Source organism: Musa acuminata, chromosome BXJ3-10 (genome assembly GCF_036884655.1).
Source record: "Musa acuminata AAA Group cultivar baxijiao chromosome BXJ3-10, Cavendish_Baxijiao_AAA, whole genome shotgun sequence".
NCBI lineage: Eukaryota > Viridiplantae > Streptophyta > Magnoliopsida > Zingiberales > Musaceae > Musa > Musa acuminata.
Window position 1 is genome coordinate 26,302,501 of NC_088358.1, and position 20,000 is coordinate 26,322,500.

General features: G+C 39.0%; 2 protein-coding genes and 1 long non-coding RNA gene across 3 annotated transcripts in view; 1 reads left to right on the plus strand and 2 right to left on the minus strand.

Annotated features, from left to right (window-relative positions):
• Positions 1 to 248: 248 nt before the first annotated feature.
• Positions 249 to 2,614, minus strand: LOC135651420 (uncharacterized). Its single transcript, XM_065171486.1, has one exon. The coding sequence runs from the start codon at positions 2,612 to 2,614 to the stop codon at positions 302 to 304; it is 2,313 nt and encodes a 770-aa protein (XP_065027558.1). The 3' UTR covers positions 249 to 301.
• Positions 2,615 to 4,043: 1,429 nt separating this feature from the next.
• On the minus strand, positions 4,044 to 16,367 carry LOC135651421 (protein REDUCED CHLOROPLAST COVERAGE 1-like). Its single transcript, XM_065171488.1, has 14 exons — positions 16,356 to 16,367; positions 15,909 to 16,247; positions 15,504 to 15,566; positions 15,302 to 15,403; positions 14,884 to 15,201; positions 14,720 to 14,812; positions 14,568 to 14,634; positions 14,273 to 14,331; positions 13,439 to 13,572; positions 11,679 to 11,862; positions 9,551 to 9,682; positions 9,330 to 9,442; positions 5,555 to 7,981; positions 4,044 to 4,337 (listed from the first exon to the last, which is right to left on the minus strand). The coding sequence occupies exons 1-13, from the start codon at positions 16,365 to 16,367 to the stop codon at positions 5,764 to 5,766; spliced, it is 3,834 nt and encodes a 1,277-aa protein (XP_065027560.1). The 3' UTR covers positions 4,044 to 4,337; positions 5,555 to 5,763.
• Positions 16,368 to 18,390: 2,023 nt separating this feature from the next.
• The window catches only part of LOC135651317 (uncharacterized), a 1,755-nt gene continuing 145 nt past the window's right edge, over positions 18,391 to 20,000 (plus strand). The window contains exons 1-2 of the long non-coding RNA XR_010501838.1: positions 18,391 to 18,552; positions 19,027 to 20,000. The exon at positions 19,027 to 20,000 is cut by the window's right edge and continues 145 nt beyond it. This is a non-coding gene — a long non-coding RNA (uncharacterized LOC135651317). The remainder of the gene's footprint in view (positions 18,553 to 19,026) is intronic.

The following is a 20,000-nucleotide window of genomic DNA, read 5'->3' on the forward strand; positions in this document are numbered from 1 at the left end:
AACGTTCTCGTCTGCATGAACTGTCCATAAAGACACTTGCCTTTTTCTCTTTTGTTTCTCGGAGGTAATCCTCCAAGTTCTACACCCTCAATAAAACGATGAATCTGAAATCTTCTTAGTCTACGAAACCCTTATTTATATTTCCGTGGAAGAAGAACAGTCTTCATCACACTTGATCATGGGATGGGCAAGTCGACGCATGAAGAAAGCTACCACAGGACCAACACAAGACTTGACTTACTACTGCACTATACTACTACATTTCATGGACTTGCTGCAATCTGGTCTTCCACACGAAGGGCTAAAGAGCAACCACTGGAACTGCCTCGTACTCCACACGCTTTCTGAATCTTTGGGGAAGAAGACAATCACCACCAACTCGCTGCTGAAGGTATATCGCCGCTGCAAAAAGCAAACCTTCACAAGGAACGATGACATCCCACACCAGCGAGTAAAAATATCTGTCTGGACTTGCGTAGATGTACGATGAATCAATGCGACGGTTATAACTGCGAGAGCGATAAGCGTCGTACAGATGAGGCAAAGCTCGGGTGATCGTGATTCCGACGTAGAAGAAAGGCGTCAGGATCTTATCTTTGGAGTTCCGACAGACGTTAAGAACGATCTGAGGGAGCAGAAATCCGTCGAGCACTAAGCCAGCATAAGGGACCAAATCCTCCCAGCGAGAACCGTATCGCTGCCTGCTGAATTCCGACCTCTGCAGGTGGTGCCTTGAGCTGATGAGCCAAGTGAGCAGCGCCCCGGCGAAGTAGAGAGGCAAGCACAGCTTGAGCGTCGTCCACTCCGCGACGCGGTGCCCCTTGTTCTCGTCCGATGACCTCGCGGACCACGCCATTTGAAGCAGGTGGAAGGAGAGGAACAGAGCTAAGCCGGATAAGATCCTCACGATGACCTCATGAACGTCGAGCCACCCACCGCTCCGCAGACTTAGAAAGCCAGACCGACTGCGGTTCGCGAACAAGGCTTCAAAGTTCAGCACCAGAGGAATCACGTAGCCAAGGATAAGAACACCGAGCATGGTGATCGACATGGAAGGCAGGGCGTCACGGTGCTTCTTGGCGTGGAAGGTCTGCAACCCAATGCAAATGCACGACAACGTGAGAGAGATCATGACCATGACGATTTCGACATCCATCCTCCAAATCGCTTCAGTTACTTCTGCTGCGTAAATTTGCTGAGAATACAACTTTATAGGGTCAAAGTGCAGAGGGTCCTGCTTACTCCTTGTGGTGTTGATGGTGCCACTGATACGATCTCCCATCTTCGAGTGGAGAGGGGGAAACTGGATATTGATTAAGATCTCACAGTCAATTGCTGTTTGGTTTTTGGTGGGCAAACTCGGAGATCCACATCCCTTCATGCAGAGTGTTCCACTTCCAGCATCGTATATCCCCTCAGCAGCGATGCCAAACTGTTCGCCCCCCTCAGCGGAAGCAGAGTACATATAATAGCTTATGGCATAGCTTACGTTCCAAACACTTTGATTCTTCGCGACCCAGTCAGCTGCAGGCACGAAGCTTGCCGTCTCCGACGTCGTAACGAAGTCATAATCATCACAAAACTCGTCGCCCATAGAAAAGACATTAGCTTCCCCCCATCCACTTCGGCCGCCGGCATCCTCCACCGCGATACTGAACCGCATGTCGCGGGAACATCTTCCATCTGGATACCTTTCCTCGCTCGACTGTGTGCTGCCACTTCTCACCTTGCAAGGCCCGCTGACAGAATCTATTAGGGTGTAGTTATATCTCAGCCCAGGAATCGTGACCATTCGCCCACCCGACCGGTGGAACGAGACCATGCTGAAGTAGCCAGGGTCTCTCTTCTTCTTGTTACTCCACATATGACCGACCACGTCCTTTCTTCTCAGCGTCAGGACAGTTGGGAACCATAAGCTCAGTCCGATCGAGCAATCACCAACAGAGGGACTCGCCTGTGAACTCCCTTCAAGAATGTGACAGGCTATGAGACAGAGACGATTCTTAACATGGTCCCAATAGCCTTCACCCATCATGGACTTCTTAGGCACCATCGGGACATCATATGAAAGATAACTGGAATTGGAGAATTCGATGTAGAGATGCAACCGGCCGTTCTCCGAGCACTGTATCATATCGAAGGACAAGAATCTAGCGGAGAACCCAAAGCTACTACTTAGAGTTCCACAGTTGCTACCGGTGCAGCCACTGCCGTAGTCTAGCTGAAATGTTCTACCAGTCATATACCGGAGGAGATGACTACAAACAGAAGTAGGCCCGAAACTTAGTGATTCCTCCTGGAATGGAAGAGAGGAGCATGAGTGGTTGGCTTGGGGGATCATCGTGAAAACATACTCCTTTTGAGCATAGGCTACAAGCGAGATGGGATCGATGTGGTGGGGCCCCAAGCTCTCGACAGTCCCGCTCACCAGACTGGTAGAGATGTTGGAAGTCTTGGGGTAGTTGAGCTTCAAAACAGCAGAAAGATGAAGTCGATCACCTAAGGGCTTGTAGAAGATCCCGTGACCAACCATACAAAGCTCACCGGAGGCGTCCCAATCCACGGGAGCCCTCGCCGCTGCAGCTCGACAAACCGGAGGCAGACTCGTCTGCATCATCCCGGAGGAGGTGTCGCTCGCTCCCACGAAGGATGTCGTCGAGGAGTCCGGCGTGGACGACGCGGTGGAGTTCAAGGTGGGCGACCCGTATCACGAGCACATCGGCTGCTCTCTGGTGGGCTGCAAGTCCGACCCGTACGCAGGCCTGCTCGAGCTGCTCCGCTTCAATCCGAGGAGTTCGGTGGCGATCGCTAACTGTCTGCGGGGAGGGAGGAGGGGCCGATAGGCGAAGATGGGATGGAGGTGACGATGATAGGGAAGATTGAGGAGGTGGGAAGGACGGGGACGACGGCAGGCGGCGTGGAACGGCGGAAGAGCGCGAAGGGATCAGGGCGGAGGAGGCCGCGCAGCAAAAGCAGATGGGTGAGGAAGATCGATGAGAGGGGAGAGGAGCACTTCTTTAGGTTACCCATTTCCCTCGAACCTGTACGCGTATCGGGTGGCGGCAGAAGTGGGTGATGCGGCCGAGAAGAAGATGATGACGGTGATGAGCCATCAAGTACTACTACTGGTTGATAGATATCTCGTATGCCTAATGCTGCACCACTTACTTCATGGAAATCTCATCATATCAACAGTTCTCGTTCATCGTATCACCTCATGTTGGATCTGATCCTCGAGGGTTTCTTATGCTATGGGTTGTGATCATACAAAGAGTGGATAGAATTCTGAACCACGAGAGATGAACATTATAAATTTCGCGTCGACTGTGTCGTCCGCTGATGGCGATCTCTCTTTGCTGATAGAATTCTACAAGAACTGAAGAGGTGCTGAAACCATTTGTATCTTCCCAAGTACGACTACCTTGAAGACATGTCAAACGTCCAGATTCATTGTTACCATGTTGATTATTTGTTATTGTTATTATTTTTTCAAATTAGAGTATTTGAGGTTATCTTAATCTTTATAGATAGAATCTTGTCCGTACAAAGCTTAAGAAGAATTAGAAACCTAATGAGAACAAAAATGACAGTAGCAATGAGAAAAAAAAAAGTCTGCTAAATGTATTCTTATTAATTTTTAACTTAAATATCAATTAATAGGTCAATAAAATTAATAAATCAGTTAACCTATTAAACTTGATTCGTGATATTTCATATCGGAATCTATACTATTATCAATTTTGACTGAAGTATTTTGATCAGAGAGATGGAATCATTAATTTACCTCTTACATCATTTGATTATTAAAGAAAAGAATAACAGCATCCTAAATGCATTGATTTAAACAAATTAGAATATACTGATCTCCGATGTTCAACGTTTCCAACTCATAATCAAGTCGATGATCAGGAATATCAGGTTTTAGAAGCAGCTAATTAAGCTTAAAATTTTCACTTTGACCATCACATCAGATAAAAAAACAAGAGAATTTTCCCAACCCTATCAACGACTGAATGACGTTAATTTTGCAAGCATGAAACGCATACCCGAAAAGAATATATTAGCAGAAATTGCAAAAGTTATTTTGATGGGTAGAAAAGTCGAGGTTCACAAAATCCCATGACTTACAATGTTGTCGGCTATAAATTTCAGAATCCTCAAAAGGAAAAGGGGAAAAAAGAGAGGAGAAAAATGCTCATACATGTCTCTTCAATGGAGAAGAAAAAATGGTTAATAGTTTCAACCTAATTCTAATGATTTGGTCAAAAGTTCTACGCTATTTCCATCCTCTCTAGACTTGGAACTTCATAGCCTTCTCAACAATCTATGTTGTGAACCTGCAGACGAAATGGTCTTCATCAGCCTGTACGGAAGAAGAAATGAAAATACTAGGAATGATCATGCAAAAATATTTTTGTGAATGATCAATCACCCAATTTCATTCAAACACCACAAATTAACCCCACACTCTACTCAGAAAGCATTTAATGTTGAGTTGAAAAGATGGCAAATGATATACATACATCTAGAAAGCTATGACAAACAACATACAAAAAAAAATTATATATGTTGTGCAAGTTGAAAACTCGACCACACATAAATCTTGCTTGAGCATCACTACTGAATAACAGAGGCATACATTACAATTCAAGCAATCTACCTAGTCTGTACTGGAATGCCAAAAAGGTAGTGTGGCAGCTATATTACAAGTCTAATTTTCGGATAAATCTGCTCTAATTTGAGAATGCAAGAAAATGGTTGTAGATAATGTCATAAAAACAAAATCATAAGAGGTAGGATGCACAACCCAGCTTTCTAATCGGATTTAACATCATTATTAAATGTTGTACTGCTTCAACAAATGAACTGATAATCCCTGGTAGACTGGAAATCCAATGAGCCCAGAGACTCAAGACGTGTGATAGATGATTAGATCAACAGCAGTAAACATAGCAAGTGGAAGACTTAACTAAAAGGAATTAGGTTGGATTTGATGGTAAGCCATACCCTGGAATTTGCAACAGATGAGAGGTAATTAGAAAAAACAACTTAACTCCAGCAATCTGATTATCAAGATTGCAAATTAGAGAAAGCTACAATAGAAGCAAAAATCTGCGCCTCAAAAAGATGTTGATACTAGTTTCATGCATATCAAAACATCTTCGGAAGCCTGAAAATATCCGCTCAGTCTGTCTCTCTTGACCGGTTGCTTGGCAATTGGAATGGCTAGACCGGAACTAAAATATCGAGTCAGGCTTATAAATTACATGCATGATGGTATACTATGAGCTTTTTGATGGTGTGAGATATCAATACTGAAGATACTCGAGATTAAAAAATTTGGGGATTTCAAAGGTGAATCATGATCAGTTCACAAACAAAGTTTCTTCCTAATAACTTATGTTAAACAGGATAAATTAATTGTATGCTTGAGAAACCAACACAAAATTAAAGCAAAAGAGATGTTATTGACAATAAAGTATATGGAGGTGCATTGATGAGCAATAAATCTGCAAGTTATGTAACATTGTCAAGCTAATTAACAAAGAAATACCTGGCTTGGACCATGAGGAGATTTGTCGCTTACCTTCCTGAACGTTCAATCTTGGCTTCTTAATAAAAAATATCAGTTGCCTGAAAAATAGCAATAACTAAATTATCAACATTGCTAATTTTTCAGTCACGTCCTCCTGGATGTGGCTTGAACAATAAAAAAAATTCTTTCCTGCCCATTTTGAAGTTTGTAGTGTTCTTTGCTTGTGACTAGTCGGAAGTAATATTTTCACTGGAAGATATATCTGTTGCACTTATAACATCACTTCCTCTTACTACTCTGCTATATATAACTTTAAATGACTGTGATCCATATGGCATATTGAGCAAACTTATAGCCAGCTTTAGTGTCTGTTTACGGCGATTTCTACCCTTGATGTATATGCTAAAGCTTCCCTCACCCTCATACTTTTTGCTACTCCTGAAGACATGCCTTCCACCACTATGCTGTGCATCTTGTCTGAAAACCGTCTCAGATTCCAAGTCGGTAATTTTTGTATTATTTCTGTGAGATTCTTCAGATTCCCGTTTCTCTAACCAGTTACCATCCAGCGGTTTACAAATGTCTATAATCTGGGATATCTCATTATTCTCTTCTGTTTTGGTCCCTTCTTCAGTATTGTTATCCGATGGAAGGTCTAGACTCACATCAGTTCTTAAATGAGATGTTATAATTGGTTCCAACACGGATTCAGAAGTTGGACTAATGATGGGTGGCAAAGATGAGAAGTCCACAGGATGAGAACCAGACCATACTGATCCTGGCGCAAAGTCAGGAACGTTTGCACCAATGTTGCACTGCCATGGATAATGGTTTCCATGAAATATGTTACTGTTCATAGCAAAAGTGGTATTTGGAATGACTTGAGGTTGGGTATATGGTGGATATATAAATGGCAAGGGACGTAGAATGTGCGAAGGCCTAGGTGAAGAAGGATAAGGATGATGCGGTGAGGTACAAATAGGAGGCACCATTGGCATTACAGCCGTGGGTGAAGCATGCAGACGGGCACTCAATGGCCATGGTGTAACTGCAGAAATTGTACCATTAGGAGGAAGACCAACAGTTACAGGAACAGGACCAAGTACTGTAGCAGGGAAAGGGCTAAACGGTGCAGCAGATGCAGACAGCTTCTTGCTAGATACCTCTCTCCCATCATAATTAGAAGGTGGTAGTTCCATCGTGGGATAATCACCACCTGTTTTCTCAGGGATGAGAACCTTCTTGAAATTGAATTGATGGAGACTAGAGTAAGAACTGATACCAACATTGGTACATGAGGCTTCGTCATGATTATCTTCTTTGCTTTCTGCAGTGATGGGACACTCAGATTTTTTCCTATCAGATGTATTTGTTGACGAATTCTGATCATGATTCTCATTTTGCTCAACTCCTTGAACCTCATTGCTAGATACACAATTGTCAATGATATTCTTGGTGAGCATGCTACTACAAGATGCCACTTCCAAATCAGAAGATGATGGTTCTAGTAATTGTTCTGTTTCACAATCTTCCTTTCTTTCTTCTTCATGATCAACTTCAACTTTTTTATCTGAGTCTAAAAACGCATCCTGGACAGTGTCCTTATCTTGGGTTATGTTAGATATCTCAGGTAGCTCCGCAGCATTTTCTGTATGTTCCTCAGCCAAAAATGATTCCTTTATTTCAGATGCATTGCCACCAATAGACAACTCTTGTTCCAATGGCATATTCTCCTGAAACTTTCGGCTATGTATCTTGGCAATTGTTCCTGGAGGTGCCAGTGCTACATCTTTATATGATGGAGAATTACTAAAACTATGAACCAAATTGTTGCGAGGCTCAGAGACACCACCTATTAGGTTCTTCTGATTCTCTAATACCTGGCTATCATGGCGATAATAGGGTGCATGAGCATCTAATGGGGAAGTCGTTCTTTCGACAGCACTCCAAGAGTTATGACTGATCTCAGGATTGGTGGATGAAGGCACTGACTTCACCCGATAAGTTACAGCCTTATACGCCTTCTGACCAGATCTGGTGTCTGGTGACTGAACTTGCATGTTAAGATTGTCATTAAAGCTTCCAGGAATAACTATCTTTTTCTTAAGCAAATAATACCCATTATTTAAATAAGAAAACTGTGGCTTGGATTGAACAGTTTCACTAGGAACATCATTCATCTGATAGTTGTAGGTTTTCCAGGTGCTTGTACGTTGATGCTTGATTTGCTGGCTTGAACCTCCGATGGACCTTGGTCTTTGAACAGGTTGCCAACCATCTTCTGCTTCTGTATTTATCTCTCTTACATCTTCACTAAAAGAAGCAACCTTTTGCTCTGCTGTTCCTTTAGATTGTTGAGAAACAAATAACTGCTTTTTGGCAACAGCATCTTCATGTTTTGACTCAACACCTGGACTACTCATGTTCTCATCATCTTGGGTATCACTACCTCCATTTATAGGTTAAGTGTCTGATTCATCATCAATTTCTTTCAGCAACTACATTAGCATCTTAGTACAGAGAGAAAAACTGCCCAGTAACACAAAAATATATATTTTTAAATACTATAAATAATCTGGAATACATTTTGATTTTAATTAAAGAGTGCACAAGCATCTAGTTAATATAAGTTGGTTTGTGTTGCAATTAAGTATCAAACACTAAAAGAATTCTGAAACTATGAAAATATTGTTCATAACCAATAAAAAATACCTAAAGGACACTGTTATGCAAAAACAGTATGGCCTTTGCAGCGAATTCTCATTTAACATCATGATTTTGAAGACTAGCTGGATGTAGGACATGTTTCTCAAAAAATATTTTTCTAGTACTGATACATAAAGCTTGAGTATTTTGATTATCCACATGCACAACAATTAAGAGTGAGGATCTACTTCTGTTTTCTAGGTTCAGTTGGACTCTCTTTCAAATACTTGGACAGGTTATATAGCAATAAGGCAGTATCTTCTTGAACCAGAAGCAGGGCAGACAAGGTAAAATAAATGCATGCCTATAATCAAGTGATTGGTAGCAGGCAGCAAGAGCTGTAAAAACTAAGTACAATTTGAAAAATTTTAAGTGAGTAACTTGTTAGTTGCTTGTTATAAATTAGCATAGTTTGCTCACTATATTATGTTAGACCTGATTTATTGCCAATATTTACATGAAACAATTGGCTCTATGAGTGTTAAGTTCAAAATTTATTCAGTTTACCACTAATTTAGATGCAAAAATTAAGTACAAGTTGAATTATTTCAAGTGACTAACTTGATATTTGCTATAAATTAGGTTATTCTGTTAAACTATATACTACCTAAGACCTAATTCACCACCAAAGTTAGCATGAAATTATTGGCTCTATAAATGTTGTCTTTGACATTTATTCGATCTACCACTTAAAAAATCATTCAGGTAGCAAGCGGATATATTAAACATGTAAGCCAACATGACCAAACATAAATACACAATTAGATTCTCAGAAGTATTTAAACAAGATAAAGGCTTATCAACATACCATTAAACCCAGATTCTTCCTCTTCAGGGATTCAGCATCTCTTCCTCTACCATCTTGGTTGGAATCAATGAAATCAAGGAGATCAGGCATAGGATATTCATCATTTTAGTGGAAGTAGAAAATTCAGTTGGCACATCTAGTCAATGAAAATATTAATTTTAGTGCACGAGGATGACGTTATATAGATCACGTATATCAGCAATAAGTGCAGAGTGAGCATGCTCACAGTATTTGTGACCTAAAGCATGTTAAACCTAATCACTGCAATTATTGCTGTACCTCAGGTGGCCTTTGCTGGCAATAGATGCATCAGGCTTCCGCGTACCATTTCGAGCAGCTTCTTGCTGCTCAATAGCCTTTGACTCAAAGTACTCAAGCCAGGCAGCAGCATCCTGCGAAATCAAATGGCAACTCTGTGAGTCAAGAAACTAAATCGATGCAGAATTAAGAAAAAAAAAGTTTTATTGATGTCTCTCCATATAAAGATATGCATAAATCACCTGAGTACGCAAGTCATCTGGACCAAGCTTTGCTCTAAGTATTTGTAATGTTGTTTGCTCATGTTGAACACTCAAAGGATATGCTTCCATCAAGGATAGTGCAATAGCTATCGCATGGTAACTTGCTGCGGTCTAATGTAATGTAGAAAATTAGATACATATATTATATATATACCTAATACTCTTCATATAAAAATAAAATAAGGTCTACCATCCAATGCAAAAAAATAATAATGGAACTACTTACATCAGACATTGAAAGTTAAAAGACAGTTAGTGTGAGATCATTCAATGAAATTATAAATCTGGTTTATCACAGGCAAACCTGGAAAAGATATTATCATTATACTATAAAGTTGATAGGTTTTTTATCTGCCAAAAATTAACTTTCATGTTATCATAAGAGAGCCAATCAGAGGACTAATTTGAAAAGGCAAGTTAGTATCAGAAGCTCTTTTTCTGAAAAAGAGACTGTTTTGAGACAAAAAAACCACTTCATTCCACGTACACATGCAGCTAGTGTCCATTATTTTTGTGTTCCTATGTATGTCCATCTACATCATGTCTGTGTGTGTACCATCTCCATACAAGAACACAAGAAAACAGAGATGCAATTTTTTCCCTTACATAGTTGGAAACAATTGGTGTTGGTTTTGCAATGAAATGAAAATAACAAGACGAAGATATGGGAACAAGTAAAATTTTGAAAGAGTGAGACAGAGTGTATGTGGCAGCAAAATCATGTATACAATGAAATCTCATATTTTTGCTTTAAGAAAATATATAGTTCTGAATCAAAAGATGGGAAGAAAAAAAGTGTTGACAAGCATCTTAGTGCAGTACATTGTAAAACACCTTTTAGAACAAAATCTTATATTGATATACTTGTAAGGAAAAGAGAATAATGTAAAAGGTAACAGTCAAAATCAAATCTATATTCCATAGACTATGCTTTGTGGATCCCCATCTACTTGAACTATTAAAGATGATAAAATAATGAGCTCTTCCCAATCGATAATAAAATATAAACTAGTGACTTACAAAGTGTTCGAGAAGTACCCTTGGACATATCTAGAAGATAGTCAGCTCTAATAAATATTGGAGGTGTATACAAAGTGGCAGCCTAACACTCTTAACACTTGCACATTAATTCAATATCCGGGAGGGACAATGTACGCAGCCTTAACCCCCACAAGTAGAAAGGTATGGCTCGTACATTTCAGAGGTCACAAAGGAGCCAAACTAGATGTCCCACTAGAGTATGGATATGGAATGCATCTAGAGATATTGAACTTTTTATTTGTCAAGTAACCTGTGTTTCAAAATATAATAGAGTATCCAAAAGGGAATGCCCATTTTGAACTTGGAAATGATTGTTTTCTCATGTTGAGTAGAAAGAGGAGGTTAGAGAGAAAATAGAGTGAAGGAGTTCGCTTAGGTATTAAGCTGACTAGGTCATCCCAGATGACCTTGATATGAAAGCAATCCTTTTCTTATAGATCCCAAAACCTTTTGTACTCTACCACATGATAGATTTTAAGCTCATCTGATTTTGCTTGATGTACTTGTTCAAACCCAAACTAACAAATTAAAAAGGAATGAATTGCTGTCCCATTTTCTTATGTATAACAAATCTTGGTTGCATGACCGAGAATGGTATACTCTTGTTAGGGCAGAATAATAATGTGTGTGGCAAACTTTGGCTAATGGGTTCCAGAGATTGTCTAATGAAGCATATAACTGAACCCCTTGATAACAGGCCAATGATGCTCCTAATTTATATGGATTGCTGAAAGTCGAACCTGCTAACTTATACTGCTTTGGCAAAGCCCTCTCCCACACAGCAGAAGGTCAATAGATAAGGGGTTCTAGATCACCTAATTATCCAGGTCACTAGGTGAGCAGATTAGGGGTGAACTAGCTAGAAGTCACTCTGTAATACATGCCTTATCATCTCAAAGTAATTAATAATGTTTCTGTGGGACTTCATTAACCAATTATTGTAATAATTTATGATTTCTAACACCGAACTACAATAAGCATCAGCTGCTTATCTTAAAAGAATGTTATGACTACTTCAGAAATAAAAAGACACAAGAAGAAACAGAATTTGAGAACAAAAACAAACCTGAATGTGGTCAGGACCAAGCAACTTCTGATTGCATTTCAAAGCTTTATGAAGATATCTAAGTGCCACATGTATATTTCCCAGGCCTTCCTCCATCATAGCCACATTAATATATGTAGCAGCTGTGTTTGGATGAGATGGTCCACAAGTAAGATGCACAAGATACAACGCACGTTTCACATACCTGATTAACAAGTAACAGGAGAAAAATTAAGGGTGATGGTAAATAACATATAATGGAAGCATGGTCCTGGCTTATTATTTCCAATACAAACACCAAAACATAACAATACTAACCTGGAAAGTAAGAAGCTTAATTTTTGTTAGTTTCTGTTCTTCAACTTTTTATGCACACATTAATTTTCAGGTACGAAGTAAATATTAAAGTTAAATCTAGAAAGCCATTGTTCTCAAATTAAGCTGCATTCTTTGTGGCAAAAAAACGAAGAAAATGCCATCTTTGCATATTTTAGCTAATATGCATAATAATAGAGTAGACATAACCAAAACCATAAGACAGATATGTGTCATGGAAGCTTTAATATTAAGTTTTGCATTGGCATGTAAAAAAAAAATTCTCTGTTTAACCGGTCATATCAACCAACCCTCATGATAACACATCAAGAATATAAACCTCGGTGCTTCAAAACACAAGCTAAAAATGAGCAATGACCAAACAGAGAAAACACTCAAGACATGTCACACATGAGACTAAAATAGAACAATGGCCTTTGTCAACGGCCATAAAAATTTATTCCCCGACTAGACTGAGAAAAATGGGAGAAACTTTATGAAATTTGTCTGGTCTCTTGACAAGCCTATGACAAGAACCTATTCAATCTCCTTCCACAAGACTAAGTGTTAAAATTTTTAAGTTTCCTCTTCACCATTTGGCTAATAAATCCATGTTATAACTAATCATGTGATATTAATGGAGCTATCTTCTTTCTCCAACCAAAATTCCGATGTGTTCTTTCTCTCTCATAAGATGGTCACAGTGGACCGGAGGAACCTGAATTTTTACAATGCTGATAAGTTTGATAAACCATTTGTCACTCTTTAAGCTTTTAAAGAATAACATAAGAAAAGATATAGATGCAATTTTTTCTAAATACTTTGTTACCATGGTACTCCTACGACAAACTCTGTATGTTTAAAGCTCTATCCTTCACTAATTAATATCATAAAGCTTTCTTTGTCATAGTTAGAAGATTTACATTATTAAATAGCTTCTGACATGTAGACATTTTTTACATGTGCTGGGAAGCATGATATACAATGAACAAATTGTACAAATATCTCAATCATTGCATTCATGCTGAATAACTTACAAACTTCTTTTCAATGCTTATAGTAGAAGAAAGGCTTCTCCTTAACTTTACAAGTATTATGCTAAGAATGTTGTTTTAAGTGAAACCATCTTTTTAGTTTGGTAATCTAGAATTCAAGACTAAAATTTCTACTTTTATGTATTAATTCATCAAGATCATTTCATGCAAATAACCTAGTTAAAAATTTTTGACCGTTACCTGCCAGAAGTCTTCTTCTTTTTTTCTATCTAGAAGAGGCACTAATTCTAAGTTTATATCTCCTCGAATCCTAATATATTATACTGCAATAATATCTTATAAGACAGTACCAATGTTCAAGTCATTATAAAAACAAAAGATGGAATATCTAATAATTCAAGATATTAGAATTCCCAATCAAAAGAACACTATCTAAGATTTGATACTACAACAAATAAGAATTGAAGTTACTTTAGAGCCAATTCAGTATGTTGAAGCCTGTAGTAAAAAACAGCTAGGTCGCCGTAGCTCTTCATTGTATCTGGATGATCCAATCCAAGCTCCCTCTCATTTATGTCCAATGCCTTCTGCTGATAAGTTGTGGCCTAAAAGTTGCAATAATTTAGTATAATCCCAGCCAAAGACAGGAGCACAGGTTCAAAATTTATAACAGAAAGTTCCTAAAAGTCATCCCTAATAATTGAAGTGATATATAAAATTTTAAATAGTAAAAAACACCATATAGCATATTATAATATTCATCTTAGCGTAAGAAACCATAGTGGTAGAATACTGTTTCATGGTTTAACTCGATTCAGATCTTTGCAAAAGCCATTAAAAAACAGATAAATCCAATTAGAATTAGACATTGATCTACTAAAAGAGGACACAAGTCAGGAACACAAATGCTGTATTAAAATATTGAACTGTGGTTTATCGCTCTTTGATCTGTTTCAACCTCATGACCCACTAATGGTCCTGCATGCACTTATTCAAGGCATAAATTAGCTACCAACTAAATTTCCAACAGAATTACATGTCAATATTATGAAATATGAATTACAAAAAACGGTTTCAATCACTCGGAACATAATCACCCATGACACAAACTTTACATTACAATTCTCCAAATTTCAGATCGTTGGACTTGGCAAATTTAAATTGTCCATAATGGTGTATTTTTGACATTGGATTGGTAAAAACATAATTGATCTGCTCAATTTTACTCAAATAGACCATTTAACAAGGTTCCTTTTAAGATATCAGAAAAGAGAGAACCATGGCACATAACAGATCGTAAGATACTCCATAAGTCCATATCATAAGAACCATGGCCTTCAGTGACACAAATATCTGAAAGCTACCTAATTAAGGTCACCAGTATGGTAGAGAACAACAGCTAAAAGACTGTAGGCTCCAGCAGTCATCCGATTATAAGGACCACAGACTGCAATTAATTTTGCCAGAGCCTGCATCCAACTACACCTTCATACCAAAAGCAAATGAAAGAGAAAAAAGGTCTTTACAAAGAAGTTAACCTGTACAGTATCTTATGACGAATTACCTTTGTTCCATAGTTGACTGCGTCTTCAAGTTTTACCCTTATCAAGTGCCATTTTCGAAGACTCTAGAAGTTGTCGTGCATCTGCAGATGAGCATGCAACTTGCTGCAAAAGATTCAAAAGCACTAAGAATGTAAGATACATTATGGTAGATACCATATTTCAAATAAGACCATCTTAGCAGCTTTACCTTGTGCACAGGTACAAGGCTGATGATATCTGATTTGTCAAAGGGGAAATTTGAATCCATATCAAAGTCTCTGGGTGCCAATTCAATTCCCACCTAAGAAAATTGAACATGTAAGATGAAAGGAAAATTAAATATCATTTACAGAAATGAAAAATGATCATTACCTTGTGACATAGCCCTCTTAAAATAGCATATTTTCTTATATCATTATAGTTTGAGATTGTAAGTTCCCAGTTATATCGCTTTCTTAGAAATACTTCAAGCCATCTCCAGACTAGAAAGTGCACACGTATAGCAGAATGTGAAACATCAGAATCAGGAAGCCCAAGGAGCATGTTAAGTGTTGCAGCCATCAATATAGATAAATCTCCAGTATCAGAAACAGAAGCAATCACAGCTCGTACAACATGCTTAAAAGCCCTTACTATCATCTCATGAATACAGAGTGACTGAACATGAGACAGCTTCTCTGAAAGCTTGACCTGACAGATATTGTACATAATATTGCATTTAATATAATTAGGAAAAATACTTTGTGAAAGTAAAGATATATTCAGCCTCTTCAAGCTAAAGGTGACTCACAACTTGCCCAAGAGAGCGTATTCTTAGACCTCTTGTATGCATGAAATCAGTTAGAGTACGACCATCAACAGGTGATAGCTCCAATGACCCAAAATCTGAGACCTGAATACATGCCAAGGTACAAATAATACTCATTAACCATCATTCCATACTAAAACAGAAAATAATGAATTAAATATGAAAAAATTGTACTCAGGCATACCAACTTTGGGAGAGCAACTTCATCATAATATCTCATTGCCATCTCAGTTAATTCCTGTGGAGACTGATCATGAGAATAGATCAGCTTCTCATCTTCAAATTAATTGTAATCTTAATATATGTTTCTATGTAAGTTAAGATGATACACACACAGACAATAAATTTACATGTTATTTAGTAGTAATTGTGATATAGACAGGAATTAACTAATGATACATAGCCCAGATAAGTGTACATATGTACAACAGAACTGAAACTTTAGAATAAACAAACAAAGTTACTAATTCTGTAATAGTAAGACATGAATTTGCAACTGACAATCAACACCTGAGATAGCAGTAGAAAAATCAGAACATACACCTGAAATAAGGCATAACCTGCATATATTCATGTGACTTGTGCATACCTTCAAATGAAGTCCAGTATTAGATTCTAGCAACCTTGTATATACAGGTTCAGTCAACAAATCTTTGAGCTTGCAAGAATTCTCAGTTTCTTTGCTTTCTACCTTAGGTTCCTTGATAGGCAACTTTGTATTCTGTTTTTCATGCATCTCATCAGATGATTTCCTGTCAATGGTTAAAGTCTTTTCTTCATCAGAATCTGGTTTCTTTTTTGGGTTTTTAAGAATTTTAAGAGGCTTCCCAAGGCCTTCAACTCTTATCTCACTTTTTGTCTTCGTCGTGATTTGTTTTTTGTCATTTTCACCAACCTGTTTCTTGTCTTTGTCACCATTATTCTGATCCTGCAAAGCTTAAACAAACATCATTGCTACCCAGTGCTCTTTGCTTGGATTTACAAGAAATATACTAGTAACACTCACTACATATGCGATGTTCGGCTTCGTACATACCATCGGATACATTAAACTTCCAACTGCTGAAGCATAAGGAACCTTTTGTATTTTCTCTTTCTCCTCATCACTTGAAGGACTATGTTCCAAGCATAACTTAAAATGACTTGCAAGAGGAGAACCAATTGGCTTTGTATTGTTTATACTGAACCTTTTCAATACCTTCTCGATATATTTCTTCTATGACAATCAAATCTTCTTATACGACAACTAAACACTCTTAAATGTCTGTATGAAACATTTTTCCATAACCATACATACTCTGTAATATCACTATCTAGGGCTGTAAATGGTAATAAGTTGATCACATCAACTACAGTCCTTAAAACCTCATCCCAAAACTTTTTGGGTAGCTTGGCCTATGAAAACATACATTTGATCTTTTTCATAATTATGTAATTCATAAAGATGTACCCGGAATTGTCATCTCAAGTTGGATATATATATATATATATATATATATATATATATATGTAATTCATAAACGCTTTGTCGACGCCCAAAACACACACACACTGTGGCCTGTGAATGCATGTATTATTGTTTCTGTGTACGTGTCTACTACTACTACAACAGTACAATGTACATTATAAATCCAATTAGATTTCACATATGAAATGGCACCAAATGGGTGGATGGCAAAAGATTACATTGCTCGACAGCAAAAGATTACAGTGCTCGATGAGGGAGGAATCACAAAGCATACATACACATCTCTTCGCTTGGCTTTGGGACTACTCCACGCCAGGCAATGTCTCCTCGGCTAATCTCTACGTGACGTCGAGTATATGCCTTGCCAATGGAGTACTCATTTCTCCTCCCTATCATTCGTGATTCATGTTTTTCATCTAAATAATAATACTCGTGTGATTAGTTATCATTTGTCGTAATCAGTCGTGAGGATTTGTTTATACTAATACGAAGATAAATAATGATTTATCATATGACGTCGAATCGGAGCAGTAATAGACATATTTAATCTTACATCAATCGAAGAATAATGAAATCAAATAAAAGCTAAGAGGTCACAGTTATCAGTATATGTTGTTTGAGACTTGCATCTCTCTCTCTCTCTCTCTCTCTCGAAGAGGCAGCGGGAACCACAAGCAGAAGACATCCAAACTGCAGCAGGCTGGCATGGAGCAGACCATAATAAATGCCAATCAAACTCCATCCAAGTCCACAAAAAGGTGGATTTGCACAAATAATTCAAGAGGAAGTGTGAGCATCAGCCAACCTTGGAAAGATAAAAGCTTCATCTCTCAAGTGCAATCCATTTACGATGATGATGACAGACAAGGCTGACTGTCATGCAGCCCCATGCATTATACTCTGATGAATCACTGAAGGACTAATGGCTATTTTTAGCTGAAGCTTACATATCAACATCACGGAATTATGGATGACAGCCAGACTTGCTGGACCAGTCACGCTGATATCATCATTCGAGTTGATCGTTTCCTCCTCACGTCACAAAATTTTTTCACTCTATTTTTTTTGTCTTCGTTATTACCGTGAAAATGGATCCCAATGTTAGATTGATATATGTATATCTGCAACTTCATAAACTAAATAAAGATATTATTACTTCGATGATCAAATTAAGTGTGAGTTAAAACCAAGAATTTAGTTTTTTTTATATACATAAGTACATATACATATGTTATATCAAGACATGAATTAAAAATGGTTACTATAATTATCGGGTAGTTTAGACTTTGATAGATCATTAGCTTAGCTTTAATCATAACACCTTGCAGATGTTGAAGAGATAGATTTTATAACTATTTTTAATTTTCTGCAACGATAAATATGGACATATTTCTTAGAAATAGGCAGCGTTTGACCCAAGTCGCCGAGGAATCGGACGCGGCTGAAGTGTATCACCGATCGGGACGGGTTTGCTTTGTATGATAGCCTTCACCTTTCGCTAAGGCCAGCGTCGATGACGACCAAAACACGTAGTCTACAGCGATAGCCACCACCTTCCCCACCTTCTATTAATTCCTCTGCTTCTTCTTCGATCCCCAACCCCCCTCTCTCTCTCTCTCTCTCTCGCTCTGTTAACTCTTTGGTTCTATCGCACACGCAACGGTGTTGGGGAGAATCACATTAATTGGTGGAGGAGAAACAGATGAAAAGAATGGTTTGGTCTCGAGAAAACGCTGTCGATGGTTGCTTAGACACTCTCAAACCGGTAATCTTTCCACTTTCTTCTGTTTCTCCTGTCGATTAATATATATAAATATTATGCATTAATTTCAAGCAAATCGACCGTGTGAGTTTCTTTGGAAACCAATCTACCTTTATCTTTCTTATTGCATACAACTTTTTCTTCTTGGATCAAACATCTTCTGCAACCATTGATCACTCGCCAAGAATGTAGGGAAATCAAAAGTACTCTTTTGTCTGTAACAGTAAGTTTATGTGACCTTCCATCGGACAAAGCATATATATAAACATATCTTTCATTGTTCACAAGTTTTGATGTAATTTAATAGTTCACAGTCTTTAAACAAAGATATATTTTGTAAGAGCACGAAATCAGATGTATTATTAAGATCGTAAAGTATATACTCCAAGTTTGGGTGTTAGATATGGTCGGAAATACAAGGCATTTAAATCAACCTATGAACGAGCTAAATGCGCTAGTTTTCTCTTCCTTTTCTAGCTTTCCCGGGACAGTGGAAGAAGAAGAAGAAGAAGAAGAAGAAGAAATGATGGTCATCCATCAGCGGAACCTGCGAGCGACGAGTTCGTATCGGCCCTGGCGGCCGGCATGGGTGCCAAGCTAATAGTACAAGTCTCACCGGAGGCATCCCAATCCACGGGAGCACTCGCCGCCGCAGCTCGACAAACCGGAGGCAGACTCGTCTGCATCATCCCGGAGGAGGTGTCGCTCGCTCCCACGAAGGATGTCGTCGAGGAGTCCGGCGTGGACGACGCGGTGGAGTTCAAGGTGGGCGACCCGTATCACGAGCACATCGGCTGCTCTCTGGTGGGCTGCAAGTCCGACCCGTACGCAGGCCTGCTCGAGCTGCTCCGCTTCAATCCGAGGAGTTCGGTGGCGATCGCTAACTGTCTGCGGGGAGGGAGGAGGGGCCGATAGGCGAAGATGGGATGGAGGTGACGATGATAGGGAAGATTGAGGAGGTGGGAAGGACGGGGACGACGGCAGGCGGCGTGGAACGGCGGAAGAGCGCGAAGGGATCAGGGCGGAGGAGGCCGCGCAGCAAAAGCAGATGGGTGAGGAAGATCGATGAGAGGGGAGAGGAGCACTTCTTTAGGTTACCCATTTCCCTCGAACCTGTACGCGTATCGGATGGCGGCAGAAGTGGGTGATGCGGCCGAGAAGAAGATGATGACGGTGATGAGCCATCAAGTACTACTACTGGTTGATAGATATCTCGTATGCCTAATGCTGCACCACTTACTTCATGGAAATCTCATCATATCAACAGTTCTCGTTCATCGTATCACCTCATGTTGGATCTGATCCTCGAGGGTTTCTTATGCTATGGGTTGTGATCATACAAAGAGTGGATAGAATTCTGAACCACGAGAGATGAACATTATAAATTTCGCGTCGACTGTGTCGTCCGCTGATGGCGATCTCTCTTTGCTGATAGAATTCTACAAGAACTG